The 26,344-nt window shown below is 42.3% G+C and overlaps 1 protein-coding gene across 2 annotated transcripts in view; it reads left to right on the forward strand.

The window, feature by feature from the left end:
• The window catches only part of SLC12A7 (solute carrier family 12 member 7), a 277,582-nt gene that overhangs the window by 132,871 nt on the left and 118,367 nt on the right, over positions 1 to 26,344 (forward strand). For both annotated transcript variants that reach the window (XM_032803704.2, XM_032803706.2), the window contains exons 4-5: positions 7,366 to 7,512; positions 9,218 to 9,272. In XM_032803704.2, coding sequence (XP_032659595.1) covers positions 7,366 to 7,512; positions 9,218 to 9,272 — 202 coding nt within the window. The remainder of the gene's footprint in view (positions 1 to 7,365; positions 7,513 to 9,217; positions 9,273 to 26,344) is intronic.

The following is a 26,344-nucleotide window of genomic DNA, read 5'->3' on the forward strand; positions in this document are numbered from 1 at the left end:
ACAGAATTAAGGTTGCCTGTGGAACCTTAATTCCGCCCCACTGTATGCATTAGCATTATGATAAAATCTTTAGTTACATGTTAACATACTGTTTTTTCCATAGGCCCCCCCGCCTCCTTCCGTGCACAGGATGGACCTGTTTCAGGGCTGAATCAGGACTGTGTAGTAAAGGAGGGTATTGTTTGTAAGACCCTTGCCTCATTTGTTGCAGAAGTTTGAAGGTGTGTAGGGAATGAGGCAGAGGATTGAAGGAAGAGAAAGGATGATCTCAGGGTTAAGACAGTCGAAAGATGCCCTGGGGAATTGCCTCTGCCACAGTTCTATGAGATGTTTGGCAAGTCACTTAAACCAAACGTTTCATGGGTGGTTACTAATTTTGTTTTTCTCATTTTCTGGAGTCCTAACTTGAGACCCTGAGGCCTAATTTGCAGAAGTGCTGAGCATTCACAGCTGCACATAATGTCAGTCAATGTGTAATCTACTTGAATATGCAAAGTGCTATATAATGCTAAGGCAACCTTAATTCTGACATTTCTGGGTTTTTTGAGTGCTTGACTTTGCAACATTAATAATGTTCTTTTAATGCCATTTAATGTGTGTAATTATTATTAATAATACTTACTTGTACTGCAATAGTGCCTAGAGGACAGGGCCCCATTTTGTTAGGCACTATGCAAACACCGAACCCATCCATGGAGGCCTTATATTGAATTTGCTTTGATCCACCGGAGTGCGCACCCTCCCTGCTCGGAGTACTGCTTTACTGCATTATATCCGAATTCATGTTATATCAGGTCACGTTATATCGGGGTAGGGGTATATTTGATATCTTCTTTATCAGAATGTCATGCTGTACTAAAACAAATGTCTTACAAATGTCTGAGTATATCACACCCATGCAATTATCTTTATCAATCAAACTTGAAATATCATCCAAGAATGAAATGAGGTTATTTGACAAGACCTATTTTCCATAAAACAATATTGACTGGCATTAATTATATTCCAATATTTTAATTCCTTATTAGCTGAATTCCATATCAGCTTTTCCATTATCTTGCCTAGGACTGATACCAGTCTAACTGGCCTGTAGCTACCTAGCTCATCCCAGTTGACACCTTTGAATATTGGCACAACATTAACCCTCTTCCAATTTTATGGAATGTCCTTGTTATTCCATAATTTATTAAAAATTAAGATCTTCTCAGCCAACTATTTTAGGACGTGTACACAATTTATGTGGGCCTACTGATTTTAAAATGCTTATCCCTAGTAGATACTGTTTAACATCCTCCTTAGTTACTAATAGACTAGAAAAAACATCATCCTCATTTGATATGAGTAAAACATCCTGCTTCTTTCCAAATACAGAATAAAAATATTTATTGAACACTTTTGCCTTTTCTGCATCAACAGTTTTACTTTCTCCATCTAGTAATGGACTTATGCCATTGCTATGGTTTCTTTTGTTCCTGATATACTTTAAAAAATCCTCCTTATTGTTCTTAATCTTACTAAATATGGATTTTCCCGTGTGTCTTTAGCTTCCCATATCAATTTTTTGCATTATATAACCTCTTATTTATATCAATTTCTATCTTTTGCCATCTGTAATATATTGCTTTTTAATTTCTAATTTCTGTCTTCTGTGACAGACCCAGACTGGTTGGGTGCAGGAGTCTGGTAAAAGGAAAAGACACTGGACACTGGATGAATAGTTTTCTGTTTCCTGAGTGACCAGGGCAGGGACCAGAGCAGTCAGGAAGATGCTAGAAGCAATTAAGTCAGGCAGACTCCATAAGACACCTGGAACCAATTAAGAACTGATGAGAAGCAATCAAGGGAAACAGGCTAATCAGATCACCTGAAGCCCATTTAGAACCATCTGGGACTAGTTTAAAAGGAAGCCCCTTCAGAAAGGCTGGCTGGTAGAAACTGGGAGTGAGGGTATGGCTACGCTTACAGCTGTATAGCGCTGGGAGTTACAACTGTCTTCGTACAGCTGTGTGGGGAAAGTGCTGCAGCGTGGCCACACTGACAGCTACCAGTGCTACAGTGTGGCCACATTTGCAGCATTTGCAGCGCTGTTGGGAGTGGTGCATTGTGGGTAGCTATCCCAGCGTTCAAGTGGCTGCAACGTGCTTTTCAAAACAGGGGGGTGGGGTGGAGTGTGACAGGGAGCGTGGGGGAGACAGAGAGTGTGGATTTTTGGAACTGACACTGTTCTCAGCTCCCTGCCTTGCAAGTTCTAAGGACTGGAAGATACACAGCACCTACCTTCAATCATTTAAAAAGTTTTGAGCCCTTCCCCCACCCCTCTCTTATTCACTAAATGCAAATTATGCACTCCTAAATAGCCTACAGACCACATAAGCAGCTGCTCAACACGGACTCCCCTCTCTCCTCAGGCAAATAGCTGTGAACATTCCAAAGCAAGTCCCTTGCCTCCGCTCGCTTGCTGGAGCAAAGAGCAGCTGTGTTTGTTTTTTAGATAAGTAGCTCCGGGGAGCTCGAAGTTCAGCCATTCTTCCGGTTTGTTGTGGACAGGAATTCTGGGATATCTCTTAATACCCTGGAGGCCAATAAAAGCGCTTTTTGGTGGCCACACTTGACGAGCACACTGCTCCACAGCGTGCAACTTACACCCCAAGCGACAGTGTACACCAGCGCTGCAGCCAGGAGTCTGCGCACTGGCTGTCCTTGCAATGTGACCACAGGATAGTCTGCAGCGCTGTTAACCCCATCACCGCGCTGCAACTCTTCCATGTAGCAAGCCCTCGTAGATTGTTAGAAGCCTGAGAAAGAAGGTGCACAGTGGGTGGCACATGAAAGGTCAGTGATTTGGCGGAAGTGAGGTGAGAGAAACTGAGAGAGGTAGCTTTGACTACATCAGAATTTTTGCATGTATAACAACATTATTTCATGGTAGTTTGTGAACACTAATGTAGACAGCTACAGCAGTGAGCTTCAGTTATATACCGTCTTTACTTTAATTTACAAAAACTAGAAAGCCATTATACACACCAAACTTGCTTCTCTACAAATGAAAAGACACAAACTGTCTTACTCTACGTGCACCGACACAACAGTAGCTCCCTTTACCCACCAACAATCATTGTTAATCTTCAGCTATCTCTCTTTAGCCCAGCCAGAAATCTGTCCATCTCGGGGCCTCTCCATTTGTCCTTCCACCAATGACATGAACAGTTTTGCCTACTAGAATCACTTTCGCGTCTCGCGATCATAATATTTCCAGCCACCTCGAACAACATAGTAACTCACAGATCCGTCCTACCAACGGTATTAAAATATTTCTGCGGACTCCTCCTAGAGTCGAAACAACAGACTGGACTTCTACATAGATTGTTCTGTCAACGTGCACGGCTTGAAATTGTGAAAATGCAGTATCACTTGCCCCTAACCTAAGCGTGCTAACGATAATCCATCAACGCCTCAAGAACAACTTGACATCATAATCAAAAAGGTGACAAAGATTCTGTACGTCATCGAGAATATGTCGGATATGACAAAGTGCTAGGCCCTAAACTCACATTTCTTACAGGGCAACTCTGATCCACTTAGTGTTACCAAAGAAACTACACCATCTGCTCAAAAATCCCTGAGAAAGCCAGAACAATCTCTGTCGGGGCACATGCCTAGAACCTGACCAGGGTATTCTATTTTCTACCCAAGATCCATAACCTGAACTCTGGGCACCCCCTTCATCAAGCATGTCACCTTAACAGCAGAATTGTCTGGCTATGTGGACTCTCTCCTCAGCCCCTATGCTACCAGCCACTCCCAGCTATCTTCGAGACACCCATCTTCCTGAGGAAACTCCAATCATTGGTATTTCCAGAAAACACTTCCTGGCCACTTGGATGTAGACCCCTCGACAACCACATTCCACACAAAAGATACTTACAAGCATCCGGAACGTCATCCCTAATATCAGGCTAACCCTGGTGGCTGAACTTGTGACTTTTCCTCACTACACTATTTCACATTTGGGTTACAATATACCTTCAAGTCAGTGGCGCTTGCTATGTTACCCGCAGCCCCACAGGTATACCAACATCTTTATGTTGACTTAAACAACGCTTCCTGCCTATCCCTAACGCCCCTACTCACCTTGTCTACTTGATGACATCTAGCATTTCATCTGACTCATGGCAAAGAAAACCCTTGAAGGAATTCCACCCGTGATTATTAACACTTTCCCATCCACAGCTTAGACCATCCACACAAAGCGGTCAGTTCCTAGACCCTGCTAATAGCGTAGTCACTAACGCCACCATACCGAAAACCACTGACCGGTTTATACTTAACCTAATGTCTCCCGCTTCCATCCAGGACACACCACATATCTGTTGTCTACACAAGCTCTAAAGCTACACTGTATGCTCCCAATCCCTCAGACAAGATAAACACTACATAAGCATTCTTACAATACCCACCTGCCTAAGTGAAAAACAGTTACAAGCCAGAAGAGAGTACCCAGAACCAGCTACTACAGACAGGCCCCAAACAAAGAAAAATACCGATTGCCATAGGCCATCACCTACGCCCCCACTAAACCTCTCCAGCGATCATCCCAAGATCTACAAGCTATCCTAATATGATCTCACTCTCGCAGAGCTTGCGAACCGGCCAGTCCTCGCTTAATAGACAGTCCTCCCAACCTGAGCAAATACTTACAGCAACCGCCACCATACAACATAAACAACCAGAACTATCTTGCAACAGCCCCCGATGCCACTCTATCCAATATCTATGTCAAGTACACCATCATACACCCTAATCACATCACACGCATCAGGGGCTCTTCACCTGCGGGCATTCTCCAACTGTGATATATGCCTCATATACCACAATGCGCCCCTCTTCCAGTAACATTGACCATACTGACAGTCTCTACGCAAAGACTAAATGGACACAACATGTGACATCAGAATCATCACATTCAAAACCTATGGTGAGAACACTCTCCACCTCCTCTAACCACTCAATGAACGACTTGAGGTGCATTTGTGCAACAAAAAAACCTTCAAAAACAGACCAAGAGAGACTCCTGAACTCGAGTTAATATGCAAATTAGATACAATTAACTCAGGCCTAAACAGAGATGGGGAATGGTTGGGTCATTACACTAATTGAATCTATTTCCCTATGTTAAGTTCTCCTCACACCTTTTATGGGTCATCTTAATTATCACTTCAAAACTTTTTTTTCTCCTGCTGATGATAGCTCATCTCAATTGATTAGACTCTTCCTGTTGGTATGGCTACTTCCACCTTTTCATGTTCTCTGTATGTATAAATATCTCCTGTCTGTGTGTTCCATTCTATGCATCCGAAGAAGTGAGCTGTAGCTCACGAAAGCTCATGCTGAAATAAATTTGTTAGTCTCTAAGGTGCCACAAGTACTCCTGTTCCTTTTACGGATACATACTAACACGGCTGCTACTCTGAAACCTACTTTAATTTAGTTACCCTGATGTTAGCCATACCTTTTTACAATGCAGCCCATCTACCTTAGGTTTCTATCAGTGTAACTAAATTGATGTAGCTATACTGGTAAAAGAATTCCTTAATGAAGACAAGACCTTAGGCTCTTTGTATTGCCTTGAGAAACATTTGTTAACTGATTAGAAGCAGCATTACACAAAGGCTATGTCTACACTAGCACTTTTGTTGGTATAACTTATGTCACTCAGGGTTGTGAAAAAGAAATCTCTCTGTGTATATGACATAAGTTTCACAGAGAGAAGTGTGGACAGCGCTATGTTGGTGGGAGATGCTCTCCCACCAACATAGCTAGTGCCACTTGTGGTTTAATTATGTCGATGGGCGATCTCTCTTCCACTGGCATAGTGTGACTACACGAGTGATCTGATAGGAGCACAGCTGCATTGGTACAGCTGTGCCGCTGTAAGCTCACTAGTGTAGACATGGCGAAAGAGAGGTCCATTTATGTACTCTAAGGTGAGATGAGTGGCACCAATGCAAGCCATGTCTATACAAAGTTGGGGGTTACATAAAAGAGGAATAAAACAAGGTCTTCATACATATGTTGAGAAACCAACTGCACAATATATTTCTTGCTAACTGTGGAATTTTTAAAAATTACTTTAAAAATGTATTACTTTAAAAATCATATGATTTATGATTTTTTTTACCTTTTTGGGTTGTGAACATGGGGTCTCTAACTATTCCAACCCCTTCTTTATTGTTGCATATGATCTCTCTTCTCTCTTGTTGGCAGTTGTCTTGGCTCTCTTGCTACACTCTGTTCAATTGTGTGTGTTGGGGTCAAAGTGAAAGGAATTAGAATTCTGAGATTTTGACATTCATATTTCCTCTGATTTTATTTGATAGATGTTATTTAAAAAGACAATATATCTGTGTTTAAAGTAGAAATAAAGGCTCTTGTTCATATCAAGTTAAATTATTTCTCTATTCCATGTTTGGCAATCTAATCTACCAGACCAAAGAAAAGAATAGGCAGCCTAATTGAGAAGTCAGATTAGGCTCGTATGCAGTGATATGAAGTACCAGCACTTTACAGTGGTGTCATTATTTTCTATAGAATTTAAGCTTTCATTTAATTAAACCCCCCCACAAAAACAAAAAATAACAAATATCTAGTTGTTTTAGTCCTTATAGAAGTGAAGAAAACTTTACAAGTATAAACCACTGGAGTGTTCTCTCATTGTGCCTACAGAACAAAGATATAGTCAACAAGTCCGACTGACTGGAGTTACACATTGACAATGGTTTTATTTTTAAAAAAATAGAAGATTTAAGCCTCAGTGGGATGTGTTAGGTGCTCAGTACTTTTGGGTTAACTGCTTCACAGCTGAGCACTTCTACAGAAATGTAGACAAAGATTGGGACTGAGGATGGGGCCTGAATGGAGAACTGTCATTTATATTTATAACATCTGGCTTAATTTTGATCCCTGAGCATCACACATGAAATAAAGGAAATATTAACAAATGTGCCATGTTGGATCAGATCTGTGGTTGAGCATCCTGTCTCAAACAGAGGCCAACACCAGATGCTTCAGAGGAAGGTATGAGAAACCTCATGGCCAGTAGATGTAGGATGATCTGTCTTGCATGAGGGTCTCCTCCTAATTCTTAACAGAGACTGTCTTAGTGCACAAAAGGTATTCTATTTTTTTTAAAATTCTGTATTAGCTATTATCTATAAAACTAGAAATCCTGAGGTCTTCTCTCACACCTTACTAAAAAAGACTTTTTGTTACAAGTCATTGTGAATTTGCTGGATGAGGTGTTAAGATACCTGGCCTTTTGTTTGGGAAGAAATATTCTAGGTAGAATTTATATTTTGTTTGTTTCAGACTCCACGTATGGGTACTTTTATTGGTGTGTACCTTCCCTGCTTGCAAAACATTTTAGGAGTCATTCTTTTCCTGCGTTTGACATGGATCGTTGGAACATCGGGAGTTCTTGAATCTTTCATCATTGTGTTCATGTGCTGTGCTTGTGTAAGTTAATATCTATTTTGTTATACATTTATCACTGGTAAAATCCTATTCTATGCTACTGCCAGACCCATTTCCCCTCCTCTCCCAGCACAAGCAACAGGCAGAACGTTCTTGTAGAGTTCAAAGAGCAGTACAGGTGGGAGTTAAGCTGGGCGAAAATACTAGCTTGCCTTCTGTGTCTTTTAGCATGTTCATTTATGCATAGACTAAGTAGTGTGTATGTTGAAATTCAGTTGCAAGTACTACCTGACAATAGGGGTGCATGCAAGGGGCACCCTACACAGTGATGCAGCAAAGTGAACCCTCCTGCACTGTTCCTGGCTTGATTGATAGGACACACTGCTGTCTCTTTGCTTATTAGAGCTGGTCAGGAATTTTCTGACAAAATGGTTTTATTGACAGAGAATGCAATTCACTGAAACAAATGTTTATGAAAAGGTATCAGATTAAGCAAAACTTCCATTGGGAAGTATTTCTTAGATTCCCAGGTTGGACTTTCTGGTCAAAAAGATGGATAGACTCCAGAATAGCCAATAATTCACTGCTGAGGCCACTCACCTGGGAAGAAGATGATGATCTAGGTTCAAGTCCTTATTCAGAGCAGGGACTTGAACTTATAACTTCCACATTCCATATGAGTCTCATAACCACAAAGCTATGGGTTTTTCTGGAGTTGGTGTCTCTTAATGTCTCCTGTTAGAACTGTTCCACTTTGTATAACTAATTAAATATTCATTGGGCCAGAGAGAGAGAGAGAGGCTGGCTTTATATACGGGTGATTATGGCATGCGCATGGGATATGGGAGACAAAGGAACTAGAATACGTCCTAACTTTAGGCTGGGTTAGTATGGTGTATCTCTGATTTTTTGGAAAACTGTTTTTTGGGGATGTTGGAAAGGTCTTAGTTTTGTCCCAATGCAGAATGGAAAACTTATTTTGAAATTTAAAAAACTTTCATAGAACAGGGAAACCATTTCTTGCCTAGCTGCACTACTTTTCCTAGTTGAATTGGTCAAAACAGGATTCCGTCTTAAGTTTGTAAAATACTAACGTTAGTGCTGTTTACTCAGTAATTAAAATTGTATTTCATGGTTCTCATTAAATCAGTCCTTAGTATTTGTTGTTCTCTTGATTTATCCTCCTGCTGTGAGCAACTTTGTGTTTGTTTATTTAAATTTGGGTAAGAAGGAATTACTTTTCAAAATTTTACATCAAATTCAAATTTAATTATTCGCAGTACTGTGATTTACTTGTAGCTCAAGTTCATAAATGTAATCGTTGTGGAGTATGGAGCTAGAAGTAAGATACACAGTGGTAATGATGATGATTGGTCATTCGTTACTAATTGCTATTTAATTAGAACAGTATTTTCTTTGGGTTGTTTTCTGCTGAATATTGAAAGTCCTCAAGGTTTCCCCTTCTTCCCAGTTATGTATTCAAAGGCTCTACTTTTAGCTGACCCATACTTCTAGATGTACGAAACAGGTGTTCAGTCTAAGACTCAATGCTCAATGACTTTGGAATCAATTAGCTCAGTTAGGAAAAAAATGCATATAACTTGAGTCCCTGTTGCCATAAAGGTGTAAAAATATTTTCCAATTTCCAACATATTCCTGCTGGACCACTGGGCTTGTCCATCCTTTATAGTTTTTAAAGAACTTTATTATGTTAAATTAAACATTTTTAATAATGGTCTTTCCACAGACTATGCTGACTGCAATTTCAATGAGCGCAATAGCAACAAATGGCGTAGTTCCAGGTAATTACAATTTTTAACCTGACTCTTAAACCTAAAGTAATTATGAATACACTTCAAAGGATTTCTCTATATAAAGGTGTACATTTAAAGACCTAAAGTGATGGAGAATCCATCATATTCCTTAGGTAAATTATTCCAGTGGTTAATTGTCCTCATGGATTAAAAATTAATACCATATTTCTGGTCCAAAATTGTCTAGCTTCAACTTTCAGTCACTGGAACTTGTTATTCCCTTTTCTGCTAGATCAAGAGCAGTCTGAAATCTCTTCCTCATGTAGACCATGATCAAGTCACTTCTGAGCCTTCACTTGGATGAAGTAAATAGATTGAGAAGCTCTGTCTCTCACTTTAAGGCAGGTTTTCCAGATATGAAATCTTTATTATAGTTTTCTGAATCTTTTCTAATCTTCAATTTCTTTTTCGAATTGAGAACACTATAACAATTGGAACAACTTACACATTGATGTGGCAGATTCTTCATTACTAGAAGTCTTTAAATCAAGATTGGTCTCTTTCTAAAAGATATGCTCTAGCTCAATTAGAAGTTATGGGCTTGATACAGGAATTACTGGGTGAAATTGTGTGACCTGTATTATGCATGCAGTCAGACTAGATTATCATAATAGTCTTTTCTTAAAAGGTATGAATCTGTGCAATAAAACTAGTTTGTAACATACACAGGGTATTGCTGTACAAATGACAAAATTTCAGCAGAAAAAATAAATGGAATCCTTATGCACAAAGTGACCCTGCTTCCTGCTTTTTCACATGATATTTCTATTATCCTAGTAACTTCTTTCAGGACTCCTGAAATGTCCCACTTTTTCATTTAATCAATCAAAATGTTTAGTTTCTTAATGTTTCTTGAAGCTCTATTGCTATACCAAGTAGAATTTGTTCTGTGTTACAAACAGCCCAATTGAATGAGCATTCAGTAGAATGAACAGTGTTTGGAATGAAGAGAAAAATGTAGACATTATCAAAGCTGCTGTTCTGCTCAAAGGGAAGGTTCTTAACACTGTATCAGTGTTCACTGATACACTCTGAACACAAAGTTATTGGAAAAAATCCTCCACTTTGAGAAATAAGCATGTGTCACTGTTGACTCAGAAGCTGGGAAGTAGCAACATCAGAACATCTTTGTAAAAAGTGTATATTTGGCATTTTATTTGACTCAGGACCTTAAAAAAAGGTCTCATAGGCACAATTATGAGGTGGGATGACGACAACAAGGGGGAACATGTTTGCCTTTCTCCTCTCTCCCATCCAAATTTTTTCCTCCCTGGTAATGTCCCCTTTTATTTCTGTCTGCCCAATATTTGAGGAGACAAAAATGAAAAGGCATCTCCCTCCAGTAAACGGTAAAGAAATAAGAAATTATAGTATGGTAATATGGACAAAACAAAATTTTGGGCCAAAATAACTTTGGGGAAGAACTGCAAAAGAGGATCCAGTGGGATGGTGTTAGGGGTCTGCTATAGATCCAGGGGTCAGAAACATGAAGGGACATATAACTCTTTAGCACATCTGGCATGTAAATACCTTGCAATTCGAATGCCTATTCTCGCTTTCAGGTGACATTGTAAACAAGAAGCGGACAGCATCATCTCCCACAAATGTAAACAAGCTTGTTTGTCTAAGTGATTGGCTGAAAAAGAAGTAGGCTTGTAGGCTCTAAAGTTTTACATTGTTTTAGTTTTGAACGCAGTTACTTTTTGTACATAATTCTACATTTGTAAGTTCAACTTTCGTGATAAAGAGATGACAGTACACTATAGTATATGTGTTAGGTGAATTGAAAAATACTATTTCTTTTGTTTCTTTTTTACAGTGCAAATATATGTAATCAAAAATATAAAGTGAGCACTGTACACTTTGTATTCTGTGTTGCAATTGAAATAAATATATTTGAAAGTGTAGAAAACATCCAAGAATATTTAAATGGTATTCTATTATTGTTTGACAGTGTGATTAATTGTGATTAATTTTTTTAATCCCTTGACAGCCCCAAATTTTAGACTTGGTTTTGTTGAATAGTGAGAAAATCATAGAAGACCTGCTTTTAGGGAATAACCTTGGATCGAGGTTCATGAGCTGATTTAGTTTAAATTAAATGTAAGGATAATCGTAACAAGTCATCATCTATTTTTTTATTTCAAAACAGAAATTAATGGAATTAGTTGAAGTCAATTGTACTGAAGAGTTCAAGGACTTAAGTGTTGAGGAGGCTTAGAATTTCTTTAAGTCATGTGTACAAAACTATCTGAAGTTTACATTGCAAGAAACGGGGAGGAAATTGTAGGGAAAGGCTCCAGGCCCAACTGAGTGAATAACTACATCAAAAAGGTTATTGGAAGCAGAGAGTCTCTAGGGAATGGAAACAGGAATTGAAAAAGCAACATCTTGCAGGTTAGAAAATGAAGGAACAAAGTAAGAATTGCTAAAAAGTAGTGCTAACTTAGCTCTTGCCAAGAAAATTAAAATAAATAGTTTTTTTAAATTAAATAAAGAGACTCAGAAAGGATGAAGTCGGACTGCTATGCAGTGTATATGGGGAAGAGATTAAAGATAATCTAGATATGGCCCAAAAACTAAATGAACACTAAATGTGGTGTGCTTGCTGCTTGACTGAAATATATTGTGTGCTCTGTTTATTTGGGGGACTGTGTGCTGACCGTGTGTGTGCTGAGCCTAGCAATCTGGTAGGCAAGGCTGACAGCTTCTTAATGAGGCTATGGCTACGTCGAGACAACCCGCTGTATCGGCGGGTAGCGATTGATTTCTCGGGAATCGATATATCGCGTCTCATCTAGACGCGATATATCAATCCCTGAAAGCACTTCCGTCGACTCTGGAACTCCACCAGCGCAAACGGCGGTAGCAGAGTCGACAGGGGGAACCGCGGACATCGATCCTGCGCCATGAAGATGAGAGGTAAATTGATCTAAGATACTTCGACTTCAGCTAGGCTATTCACGTAGCTGAAGTTGTGTATCTTAGATCGATCCCTCCCCAGTGTAGACCAGCCCTAAGATCCCTATGCCTTTTAACACCCATCAACCCTTACCCAGGAGGTGGGGGTACTCATGGAGACCAGGACCTTAAAAAGCCTGCTCCTAAGTGACTGGAGGAGCTAGGGAACAGCAGCGGCTAACAGGGGAGTTTTGCAAGGGTGTTTACAGGGGCAACGTGAGGGGGGCTAGAACTCCATATTCTTTAAGCTTAAAAGCCAAAAATACCCTCTTCATATAAACAACAAAGGAACCAGCTGCAGGAGTAAAAAGGGAATGCAGGCAGAAGTCCAGCAATAGAGTGGGGGTTACCCAGTTTATTGCACTCAGTGCAGCGTGTATGATTACCTGCCCTATGGGCAAGTAGTGTATGTGTGCATTTGGTGCAAGGAGCTCCTGGCTCTCAGAGACCATGTGTGGCTTTGGAGACCAGAGCAGCTGAGCTGGAGGAGCTGAGGGAGACAGAGAGGTACTTAGATGAGACTTTCTGGAACTCAGTAAAATGGTCTGATGGCCTCTGTGCTGTTGAGGAGGATGAAAGTCCCAGGGAAGGAGAACATCTAAGGATACACTATGAGATTATACCGGTTTTACAGAAATCAGTATTTGGAAACAGATTGTAAAAAGTCGAGCGCACGTGGCCACACTAAGCACATTAATTCGGTGGTGTGCATTCATTTACCGAGGCTATCATCGATTTCCGGAGCGTTGCATTGTGGGTAGCTATCCCATAGCTATCCCATAGTTCCCACAGTCTCCCCTACCCATTGGAATTCTGGGTTGAGATTCCAGTGCCTGATGGGGCAAAAAACATTGTCACTGGTGGTTCTGGGTACAGCCTCACCCCTCCCTCTGTGAAAGCAACAGCAGACAACCGTGCCTTTTTTCCTGGGTGAACTGTGCAGATTCCATACCTTGGCAAGCATGGAGCCTGCTCAGCTCAAGACAGCAATCATGGACGTTGTAAACACCTTGCGCATTCTCGTGCAGTCAATGCTGAACCAGGACCTGCAAAACCAGGCGAGGAGGAGGCGGCTACGGGAGCGCGGCAATGGGAGTGATGAGGACATGGACACAGAATTTTCTCAAACCGCGAGCCCTGGTGCTTTAGAGATCATGCTGGTAATGGGGCAGGTTCTAGCCATTGAACGCCGATTTTGGGCCTGGGAAACAAGCGTAGACTGGTGGGACCACATAGTGTTGCAAGTGTGGGACTATTCCCAGTGGCTGCGAAAATTTCGAATGTGTAAGGGCACTTTCCTGGAACTTTGTGACTTGCTTTCCCCTGCCCTGAAATGCCAGAATACCAAGATGAGAGCAGCCCTCACAGTTGAGAAGCGAGTGGCAATAGCCCTCTGGAAGCTTGCAATGCCAGACAGCACTGGTCAGTCAGGAATCAATTTGGAGTGGGAAAATCTACTGTGGGGGCTGCTGTGATGCAAGTAGCCAATGCAGTCACTGAGCTGCTGCTACGACAGGTTGTGACTCTGGGAAATGTGCAGGTCATAGTGGATGGCTTTGTTGCAATGGGATTCCCTAACTGTGGTGGGGCGATAGATGGAACCCATATCCCTATCTTGGCACTGGAGCGCCAGGGAAGCAGTACGTAAACTGCAAGGGGTACTTTTCAATGGTGCTGCAAGCACTGGTGGATCACAAGGGACATTTCACAACATCAACGTGAGATGGCCAGGAAGGGTTCATGACGCTCGCATCTTCAGGAACACTACTCTCTTTAAATGGCTACAGCAAGGGAATTACTTCCCAGACCAGAAAATAACAGTTGGGGATGTTGAAATGCCTATAGTTATCCTGGGAGACCCAGCCTACCCTTGATGCCATGGCTCATGAAGCCATACACAGGAGCCTGGACAGTAGTCAGGAGCTGTTCAATGACAGGCTGAGCAAGTGCAGAATGGTAGTAGAATGTGCATTTGGACGTTTAAAGGGACGCTGGCGCACATTACTGACTCGTTCAGACCTCAGCCAAACCAATATCCCCATTGTGGAGCACACAGCAAGCAGCAATAACAATCTCTGTGAGATTAAGGGGGAGACCTTTATGGCGGGGAGGAAGGCTGAGGCAAATCACCTGGTCGCTGATTACACGCAACCAGACACCAGGGTGATTAGAAGAGCACATCAGGAAGCGGTGCGCATCAGAGAAGCTTTGAAAACCAGTTTCATCACTGGCCAGGGTACGGTGTGACTGTTGTGTTTGTTTCTCCTTGATGAAAACCCGCCCCCTTGATTGACTCATTCCCTGTAAGCAACCCACCCTCCCCTTCGATTGCAGCTTGCTTTCTAAGGAAATAAAGTCACTATCATTTAAAAATCATGTATTCTTTATAAATTGAGGGAGAAAACTGACAAGGTAGCCCGGGTGGGGTTTGGGAGGAGGATAGGAGGATAGGAAAGGCCATTAAAAAGTTCAAAAAAATGACAGCCTTTTGGTTGGACTGTCCACTGGGGTGGAGTGGGTAGTGCACGGAGCCTCCCCCCAGGTGTTCTTCACGTCTGGGTGAGGAGGCTATGGAACTTGGGAGGTGGGAGGGTGGTTATACAGGGACTGCAGCAGCATTTTGTGATCCTGCTGCCATTCCTGAAGCTCCACCAGACACTGGAGCATGTCAGTTTGATCACGCAGCAGCCCGTGTTGTATCATGTCTCCTCTGATCTTCCTGCTGTCGCCTATCATCTGAGCGTCCCTCCTATCCTCATGTTAGTCCCTCCTGTCTCATGTTCACTAGCATCTTTCCTGTACTTTGATACCATGTCCTTCCACTCATTCAAGCTAGTCCTCCTCCTCCTCTCCTCTCCCCGTCCGCAGAATCCTCAGGCATGGCTAGATTACCCCACCTCGGAATCCACAGTCAGGGGTGGGGTAGTGGTGGCGCCCCCTCCTCCCCCCCCAGAATTGCATGCAGCTCAGCGTAGAAGCGCATGTTTGTGGCCCTGTTCCGGACCTTCCGTTTGCTTCTTTGGTTTTCTGGTAGGCTTGTCTGAGCTCCTTAACTTTCACACGGCAACTGTACTGAGCCCCTAGTGTGACCTCTTCCATCATGGCCTTGGAGATTTTTTTCAAATGTTTTTTTCATTTCGTCTTTTGGAACAGAGTTCTGCTAGTATGCAATCATCTCCCCATATAGCGATCAGATCCAGTACCTCCCGTACAGTCCATGCTGCAAGCTCTCTTTCGATTCTGAGCGATGTTACCATGTGGCTGATGAGCTCTGCGTGGTCACCTGTGCTGATGAGCTCTCCACGCTGGGCAAACAGGAGATGAAATTCAAAAGTTTGTGGGGCTTTTCCTGTTTACCTGGCCAGTGCATCCGAGTTCAGATTGCTGTCCAGAGCGATCACAATGGTGCACTGTGGGATAACACCCGGAGGCCAATACCATTGAATTGTGGCCACACTAACCCTAATCTGAAATGGCAATACCGATTTCAGTGCTACTCCCTTCGTCGGGGAGGATTACAGATACTGGTATTAAGAGCCCTTTATATCGATATAAAGGGCTTCATTGTGTGGACGGGTGCAGGGTTAATGCAGTATAACGCTGCTAAATTCGATATAAACTCATGTAGACCAGGCCTAACTGGAGCAGAGGGAAACAATCCCATAGTTTGGAGCCCACTTCCAGATGGTGTTGTGGTATCCTCTTGCACTGAGGAAAACTTTCTGCAGGAGGGAACTCCAGCTATTAGAAAGAGGCAGGTATTAGTAATTGGCAATTTGATTTTTAGAAACATAGCTGGGTTTGCGATGATCAGGAGAACTGCAGGGTGACTTGCCTGCTTGGTGCAAAGGTTGCGGATCTCTCGAGACATCTAGATAGACTTATATGTAATGCTAGGGAGAAGTCGGTGGTCGTGGTACATGTGGGTACCAATGACATAGGGAAGGATAGGAGAGAGGTCCTAGAGGCCATATTTAGGCTGCTAGGTAAGCGATTGAAGTCCAAGACCTCCATGGTAGCAATCTCTGAGATGTTCCCAGTTCCATGCGCAGGGCCAGTTAGACAGGCAGAACTGCAGAGTCTCAGTGCGTGGATGAAACGATTGGTGCAGGGAGGAGGGGTTTAGATTTATTAGGAACTGAGGAAACTTTTGAGCCTATACAAGAAGGATGGGCTCCACCTAAACCAAAATGGAACCAGATTGCTGGTACTTACTTTAAAAACTGTTCTATGAGTTTTTAAGGGCTGGAGGAAAGCCGGCAGGTGTGGAGGAGCACATGGTTTGGACATCCCTTAGGGGAGGATCTATTAATAGAGAATCTCTATGTCCCAGTGAGGACAAGAGGATGGAAAATGATAAAATACAGGCAGGGTCTGTCAAATAAATGTCCCATTCAATTACATTGTGTAATGGCAGACAGCCAAAGGGAGACAAGTGCTTATATACCAATGCTAGAAGTCTAAATAATAAAATGGGTGAACAAGAGTGCCTCATACGTGACAAGTCCCTCCTCTACCTTGGTGGGTCCTGCGCTTATTGGCAGTTTTGCACACTTCAGTGATCTTCCCCTCTGGTGGAACCCACAGTCTGGGTCAACTCTTCCTGTGTCTGATCAGGAGTTGCAAGGTTTGGGGGGAACCCGGGCCTGCCCTCTACTCTGGGTTCCAGCCCAGGACCCTGTGGATTGCAGCTGTCTATAGTGCAAGCTACAACTCCCTGGGCTACTTCCCTATAGCCTCTCCAAACACCTTCTTTATCCTCACCACAGGACCTTCCTCCTGGTGTCTGATAACGCTCGTACTCCTTAGTCCTCCAACAGCACACCCTCTCACTCTCAGCTCCTTGTGCCTCTTTGCTCCCAGTCCTTACACGCCCGCTGAAGTGAGCTCCTTTTTAAACCCAGGTGCCCTGATTAGCCTGCCTTGATTGGCTGCAGGTGTTCTAATCAGCCTGTCTGCCTTAATTGGTTCTGCAGGTTCCTGATTACTCTACTGCAGCCCCTGCTCTGGTCACTCAGGGAACAGAAAACTACTCATCCAGTGACCAGTATATTTGCCCTCTACCAGACTCTTGTACCCCACTGGTCTGAGTCTGTCACACATATTAAATGAGGATATTGATATAATAGGTATCACAGAAACTTGGTGGAGTGAGGATAATCAGTGGGATACAGTAATACCGGGTACAAAATATATCAGAAGGACAGAACAGGTAATGCTGGTGGGGGAGTGGCATTATATGTGAAAGAAAACATAGAAGCAAATTAAATAAAAATGAATCAAACTGTACCATAGAATCTCTATGGATAGAAATTCCATATTCTAATAATAAGAATATAGCAGTAGAGATATATTACAGACCACATGACCAGGATGGTGAGAGTGACAGAAATGCTCAAGGAGATTAGAGAGGCTATTAAAATAAAACTTAATAATAACGGGGGATTTCAATTATTCCCATATTGACTGGGTACATATCACCTCAGGAGGAGATGCAGAGATAAAAAGTTTCTTGACACCTTAAATGACTGCTTCTTGGAGCAGCTGATCCTGGAACCCCCGAGAGGAAAAGCAATTCTTGATTTAGTCCTAAGTGGAGCACAGAATCTGGTCCAAGAGGTGAATATAGCTGGACCATTTGGTAATAGTTACCATAATATAATTCAATTTAATATTCCTGTGGCAGGAAGAACACCATAGTAGCCCAACATTGTAACATTTAATTTTAGAAAGGGGAACTACACAAAAATGAGGAGGTTAGTTAAACAGAAATTAAAGGGTATGGTACCAAAAGTGAAATCTCTGTAAGATGTGTGAAAACTTCTTAAAGACACTCTAATAGAGGCTCACCTTAAGTGTATACCCCAAATGAAAAACATAGTAAGAGAACAAAAAAGTGCCACCATGGCTAAACAAAGTAAAAGAAGCAGTGAGAGGCAAAAAGACTTCTTTTAAAAAGTGGAAGTTAAATCCTAGTGAGGAAAAGAGAAGAAGCATAAACACTGGCAGATGAAGTCTAAAAATACAATTAGGAAGGCCAAAAAAAAATTTGAGGAAAAGTTAGCCAAAGACTCAAAAAATAATAGTACATTTTTTTTTAAGTACATCAGAAGCAGGAAGCCTGCTAAACATCCAGTGGGGCCACTGGACAATCGAGATGCTAAAGGACCACTGAAGGATGACAAGGCCATTGCGGAGAAACTAAATGAATTCTTTGCATAAGTCTTCACGGCTCAGGTTGTGAGGGAGATTCCCAAACCTCAACCATTCTTTTCAGGTGACAGATCTGAGAAACTGTCCCAGATTGAGGTATCATTAAAGGAGGTTTTGGAACAAATTGGTAAATTAAACAGCAATAAGTCTCCAGGACCAGATGGTATTCACCCAAGAGTTCTGAAGGAACTCAAATGTGAAATTTCAGAACTACTAACTGTCATCTGTAACCTATCATTTAAATCAGCTTCTGTACCAGATGACTGGAGGATAGCTAATATGATGCCAATTTTTAAAAAGGGCTCCAGCACTGATCCTGGAAATTACAGGCCTGTAAGCCTGACTTCAGTACCAGGCAAACTGGTTGAAACTATAATAAAGAATGATATTGGGAGACCTATAGATGAACATAATTTGTTGAGGAAGAGTCAACATGGTTTTAGAAAAGGGAAATCATGCCTCATCAATCTACTAGAATTCTTTGAGGGGCTCAACAAGCATGTGGACCAAGGGGATCCAGTGGATATAGTATACTTAGATTTTCAGAAAGCCTTTGACAAGGTCCCTCGCCAAAGGTTCTTACGCAAAGTAAGCTGCCATGGGATAAGAGGGAAGGTGCTCTCATGGATTGGTAATTGGTTAAAAGATAGGAAACAAAGGGTAGGTATAGATGGTCAGTGCTTAGATTGGAGAGAGGTAAATAGTAGTCTTCCCCATGGGTCTGTTCTGGGACCAGTCCTATTCAACATATTCATAAATGATCTGGAAAAAGGGTGAGGTGGCAAAATTTGCAGATGATACAAAATTACTCAAGATAGTTAAGACCCTGGCAGACTGCGAAGAGCTACAAAAGAGTCTCTCAGAACTGGATGATTGAGCAACAAAATGGCAGATTGTGACGGGGCTGGGACTCACCACCACAGCACCTTCTGCTGGTGATGCCGGGAATTAGCTCAATTCAGTGGAGCACCCCATCTTGGTGGTGTCACATCTGTCATCTCGCCCTTAGTTGGCATGTGGACCTGCGTTGCTCCTGACTTGTGGTGTCCTCTTTGAGCCACTGCCCTCCAGCCGTGCCCCTCAGTCCATCCTTGCCCCTTCTGGGGGGGGATGACTAATCAGCTGTCTCTTTGCACCCCAGCCAATGTGGGCAACTGCACCCTCAAAGTCACACCCCTCTTGGCAGGGGGTTGGTGCAGCCCTAGACGGCCACTCCCATCAACTGGGTGTAAGGCAAGGAGGAAGGGGGGGGGCCAGGCCCGCCCACTACTCTGAGTCCCAACCCAGGGACCCTCAAGTGGCAGCCATCCTGCCCTCCTTCTCTCCCTCCGTCTGTCTGTCCACATCCTTGGGCCGCTTCTCCTTTGGCCCCTCACACTGGCTAGGCCCTTCCCCTCAGGGTCTGCAGTCTGGCAGACACTGGGCTGGAGTTCCCTTCTGCTCCCCCCCAGCCTGCCCAGCACTGCACTGTTCCAGGTGCTAGTCTCCCAGCTCTGGAGGCAGATCTTCCCCTAGGAAGGCCTGGGACAGACAGCCTACTCCTTCCCTGAGCAGCCTCTTTATAGGGCTGAGCCTGGCCCTGATTGGCTGGCTCCAATCTGGGCCCTGATTGGCTCCCAATAAGCCCTTTTCTTATAGGCTGTCTGTCTGTGCAGGCCTACTGGCCTGCTGCAGCCTAAATTCTCAGGGATTTGGGGCAGCCGCCCCACTACACAGATGAAATTTAATGTTGATAAATGCAAAGTAATGCAGATTGGAAAGCATAATGCCAACTATACATATAAAGTGATGAGGTCTAAATTTGCTATTACCACTCAGGAAAGAGATCTTGGAGTCATTGTGGATAGTTCTCTGAAAACATCCACTCAGTGTGCAGTGATAGTCAAAAAAATGAATAGAATGCTGGGAATAATTAAGAAAGGGATAGATAATAGACAGAAAATATTATATTGCCTCTATATAAATCCATAGTACGCCCACATCTTCAATACTCTAAAAGCAGCAAAGAGACCTGTGGCACCTTATTGACTAACAGGTGCCACAGGACTCTTTGCTGCTTTTACAGCTCCAGACTAACACAGATATCCCGCTGATATCTTGAATACTGTGTGCAGATGTGGTTGCCTCATCTCAAAAAAATATATTGGAATTGAAAAAAGTTCAAAAAAGAGGCAACAAAAATGATTAGGGGATGGAATGGCTTCTGTATGAGGAGAGATTAATAAGACTGGGACTTTTCAGCTTGGAAAAGAGATGGCTAAGGGGAGATGTGGTTGAGGTCTATAAAATCATGACTGGTGTAGAGAAACTGGATAAGGAAGTGTTGTTTTCTACTTCTCATAACACAGGAACTAGAGGGTCACCAAATGGGCAGCAAGTTTAAAACAAATAAAAGGAAGTATTTCTTCACACAGCGCAAAGTCAACCTGTGGAACTCCTTGCCAGAGGATGTTATGAAGGTCAAGACCATAACAGGGTTAAAAAAAGAACTAGTTAAATTCATGGAGGATAAGTCCATCAATGGCTATTAGCCAGGATTGGCAGGAATGGTGTCCCTAGCCTCTGTTTGCCAGAAGCTCGGAATGAGCGACAGGGGATGGATCACTTGATGATTACCTAATATTCATACTAAGTTAATTCCCTCTGGGGCACTTGGCACTGGTCACTGTTGGATGACAGGATACTGGGCTAGATGGACCTTTGGCCTGACCCAGTAGGGCCATTCTTATGTTCTTATGCTTTGGTTTTCAGTAAGGATGATAATATTGAACATAGACAGGATGGCAGATGGAAATAAATGTATAGAAATGGAAATGACTACATCTGAGGTAGCAGGAAAAACATAGACGTTAATGTGCTCAAATTGAGGGGGACTGGATAATTTCCATCCCTGAATACCGAAAGAATTGTCACATGAAATTGTTAGTCTGGTAGCAATGATTTTTTAATAAATCTATCTATTCGCGGTAGTACCATATGACTGCACTAACATCACATCTATGGAGGGGAAAAGTGATCTGGGCAATTACAGACTCTCTAATCTGACCTCAGTAGTTAGACTTTAGAACAAATTGTGAAGGAAAGAATAAGAAGGAAAAGGAGATGTAATGCAGCATGCAACAAGGTAGATTTTGCCAGACTAACGTGAGTTCCTTCTCTGAGAAGATAACTAAATTTTTAGATAGGGGAAAGACATTAGATAGTTGGACTTCAGTAAAGGATTTGATGTCCCATATGGGAAATTATTAAAGAAAAAGTGCTCATAGTGGGGTCAAAATGTGGTCTTCCATTCTAGTCTAGTTTGGTGAAAATTCTGGCAGACCACACACACTCTAGTAGCTGTGAGATTAAGGGCAGAGGATATCAATTTTAGACCATCACCTAGTTTAAGGCCTGATAATCTGCAAAGGCTTAACGTTCTGTCCTTTTTCTTAAGGAAAAGGACTGGAGCCCCTGCTGGGGAGGCAGAGCACTGGATGAAGCCCTTGGCCAGGTTGTTCTGGATATACGCTTAAAGGACTGCCAGTTTGGGCTTGGACATCACTTAGATCCATCTATAAGGGACCTTTGCCCCAAACTGCAGGTCTATGGGGCAATTGTAGTGCTGGTGCAAAAGTAGCGTGTCTGAATTATGCTTTTCAAAGATGTTTTTATAATCCCAGTATGAGATGCAAGGGTCATCTTACTTTGGCCAAGTGAAGCCAACAATTATGGGCAAGTGTGGCGAATAGATCATTTTGAACTGTAATTCTTCCTGATAGCCCTGGATTACAGCCTCTAGGGGTACTGTGTGAAATTCTACACCTCAGGGGAGCACCCTATTCATAATTTGTATAAGATTGGATATAAAGCATGCCTTGTAGGTATCCTGGGAAATGTTATGATCTGTTGAAACCCACTGTTCCATCTAAATATGTATATCATTAATGCATATGACGTTATGAGAATTGTGTTGTATGATTCTTACTAAAATATGCTGTGAGTTTGGGAAGCACCCAGATACTAGCTCCCAAAAAGGGGATAACCAATGCCCAGGCAGGTGTTGAACAACCATCAACAGCCATTGTTCAGCAAGGGAGCTAAAATGCAATGACTCCCTTGCACAAGGCCATAGCAGGGGAATTGCTCAACCTTTTCTTGTGACTCAGCAATGCCCAGTAGGCATGTCTGGACTTGTCTTCTCCAAGCACATGGACTAAAGGTAAAAAAACACAACACAGTGGCCCCATGCTTGGTCTTTTCTCCTCCCCCTCACCTTTGCTGCAAGAAATAAGAACACTCAGAAGACTGAAAACTCCAACAGAGGAGACTGACCCAGGTTTCAAGGGTGAAACCTGTGTACTAGGAACTGCAATATCCGGTGGAGTGAGAAAAACTGCTTAATCTAAATGTTGCCCAGTCGAATAGGGTTGAGAGTTTAGGTTGAGAGTGCTTATATTTTATTTTATTTTGGTAACCACTCTGACTTTTTGCCTATCACTTATAATCACTTAAAATCTATCTTTTGTAACCAATAAACTTGTTTTACTCACTTTACCAGTGAGTTTGCCTGAAGCGTTTGGTAAATCTGCTCAGGTTTACAAAGGCTGGTATATATCCACGTTCCATTGATGAAGTGGTGACCTAATTAATAAACTTGCATTGCTCAAGAAAGGATCTTGAGCAGTGCAAGACAGTATATTCCTGAGGTACAAAGCTGGGAGCTAGGGGGATTTGGCTGATGCCTTTCTCTGTGTGATTTATGAGTGGCTCTGCGTGCATTCATGCAATCTCTCTGGGTGTCGGGCTCCACATGCCTGGTTGTGCTGAGTGATAACAGCACCTGAAGGGGTTTGCTGCTTGTCACTAACAGTCCCACAATCCCATAGGCTGCATCCCACGAATCCCATCACATGTTTCCTGCATCACTGGCCCCAAGGACAGGAGGGACCCATCTCTTGTTTCTATGAGAACTGATGTCTGCTTTAAACAGAGGGGGATTTTGTAGTACTCGAGTCACTTTAGCATCTATGAAGTTATTGGTTGCCCTGGAATTGATCAGGGCCCACTGAGGGGGAATTGACTTTGTTCCATCCACGATACATAACTCTATTCATATTTGGCAGTGTGGGGAGAGCCTGTCTGACTTGGATTGGGTTTCTTTCAAGGGTTGTAGTTTCTTAAGCATAGTGCCCAAGCCAGCCCTGCTATACAGCCTGGGCTTGCTCATTTCCTGATTTCTTGTGGATTGAGGTCTGTAAGGGGCAAAAGATGAGGGTATGTCCTAGTGATCCACAATAAAAACAGGTTAATCATAGAATCCTAGGACCTTGAGAGGTCATCTAGTTCAGACCCCTGCACTCATGGCAGGACTTAGTATTATCTAGACCAGGGGTTGGCAACCTTCAGCACGTGGCCCATCAGCGTAATCCATTGGTGGGCTGAGAGACATTTTTTTTATGTTGACCAATTGCAGGCATGGACCCCGTAGCTCCCTGTGGCAATGGTTCACCATTCCTAGCCAATGGAAACTGCAGGAAGCCATGGCTGCAGGGACGTGCTGGGACAGTCAACGTAAACTAAATGTCTCGCGGTCTGCCAGTGAATTACTCTGATGGGCCGTGTGCCAAAGGTTGCTGATCCCTGATCTAGACCATTCCTGACAGGTGTTTGTCTAACCTGTTTTTAAAAATCTCCAATGATAGTGATTCCACAACCTCCCTAGTCAATTTATTCCAGTTCTTAACCACCCTGACAGTTAGAAAGTTTTTCCTGATGTCCAACCTAAACCTCCCTTTGTGCAATTTAAGCCCATTGCTTCTTGTCCTATTCTCAGAGGTTAAGAAGAACAATTTTTCACCCTCCTTCTTGTAACAGCCTTTTATGTAATTGAAAACTGTTATCATGTGCCCCCTTAGTCTTCTCTTTTCCAGACTAAACAAACCCAATTTTTTCAATCTTCCCTCATAGGTCATGTTTTTAAACCTTTAATCATTTTTGTTGCTCTTCTGTGGACTCTGAAAGGTGGTGCCCAGAAATGAACGCAATACACCAGTTGAGGCCTAATCAGCATGGAGTAGAGTGGAAGAATTACTTCTCACGTCTTGTTTACAACACTTCTGCTAATACATCCCAGAATGATGTTTGCTTTTTTTGCAACAGTGTTACACTGTTGGCTCATATTTAGCTTGTGACCCCCAGATCCCTTTCCACAGTCCTAGGCAGTCATTTCTTACTACTTCCAACATGACTGTGAACCACTGATAACTGCTCTCTTGGAACTGTTTTCCAACCAGTTTTGCACCCAACTTACAGTAGCTCCATCTAGGTTGCATTTCCCTAGTTTGTTGATGAGCAGGTCATGTGAGACAGTATCAAAAGCTTCACTAAAGTCAAGCTATACCACATCTACCATTTCCCCCCATACACAAGGCTTGTTACCCTGTTGAGGAAAGCTATCAGGTTGGTTTGACATAATTTGTTCTTGATAAATCCATGCTGACTGTTACTTATCATCTTATTATCTTCTAGATGTTTGCAAATTGATTGCTTAATGATTTGCACCATTAGCTTTCCTGGTACAGAAGTTAATATGACTAGTCTGTAATTTCCCGGGTTGTCTTTATCTCCCTTTTTATAGGTTGGCACTGTATTTGGCCTTTTCCAGTTTTCTAGAATCTATCTTGTCTTCCATGACTTTTCAAAGATAATTGGTAATGGCTCATATATCCCCTCTGTCAGCTCCTTAAGTATTCTAGGATGCATTTCATCAGACATTGGTGACTTGAAGACATCTAATTTGTCTAAATAATTTTGAACTTGTTCTTTCCTTATTTTAGCCTCTTCTGATCCTACCTCATTTTCACTGGTATTCATTGTTAGACTTCCAATCACCACCAACCTTCTTGGTGAAAACTGAAACAAAGAAGTCATTAAGCACCCCTGCCATTTCCACACTTTTGGTTATTGTTCCCCCCACCCATGACCACCACTACCCAATTGAATAATGGACCTACCCTGTCACTGGTCTTCCTCTTGCTTCCAAAGTATTTGTAGAATGTTTTCTTGTTATCCTTTATGTCTCTGGCTAGTTTGATCTTGTTTTGTGCCTTGGCCTTTCTAATTTTGTCCCTACATACTTGTGTTATTTGTTTATGTTCATCTTTTGTAGTTTGACGTAGTTTCCACTTTTTGTAGGACTCTTTTTGATTTTTAGATTATTGAAGATCTCCTGGGTAAGCCAGGGTGATCTCTTGCAATATTTCCTATCTTTCCGATTCAGTGGAAACTCTTGTGCCCTTAATAATGTCTCTTTGAAAAACTGCCAACTATCTTCAATTGTTTTTCCCCTTAGACTTGCTTCTCCTGGGATCTTACCTACCAACTCCCTGAGTTTACTAAAGTCTCCCTTCCTGAAATACATTATCTTTATTTTGCTGTTCTCCCTCCTATCATTCGTTAGAATCATGAACTCTGTCATTTCATGATCACTTTCACCCAAGCTGCCTTTCACTTTCAAATTCTCAACCAGTTCCTCATTTGTCAAAATCCTCTAGATACATCCAACAGTGGTATTTTTAGCATCATTCTGTCTACTATAAATCTCTTGAAATTGAAAAATGCTGTCTTCATAGTGTTGTTAAGTTTCCTTTGATCTAAGCATATTCACCACATTATAGTTTTTCTAGTACCACCATATGATGTGCCCAGTTATTTTGTTTGACTGACTGATTTTTTTTTTATAACTTTTAAATTTTCCATGCATGTTAGTTCCATGCTGAACCTGAGTAGCTCCTGTGAATTCTCAATAGTCTGGTACTACCTACAGTACACTCAGTGACGGCAACATCCATATCTTACTACTTGAACGTATCACTTAGCATTCCAAAAATCCAGATTTGATAATG

The sequence above is a fragment of the Chelonoidis abingdonii genome, chromosome 2 (genome assembly GCF_003597395.2).
Source record: "Chelonoidis abingdonii isolate Lonesome George chromosome 2, CheloAbing_2.0, whole genome shotgun sequence".
NCBI lineage: Eukaryota > Metazoa > Chordata > Testudines > Testudinidae > Chelonoidis > Chelonoidis abingdonii.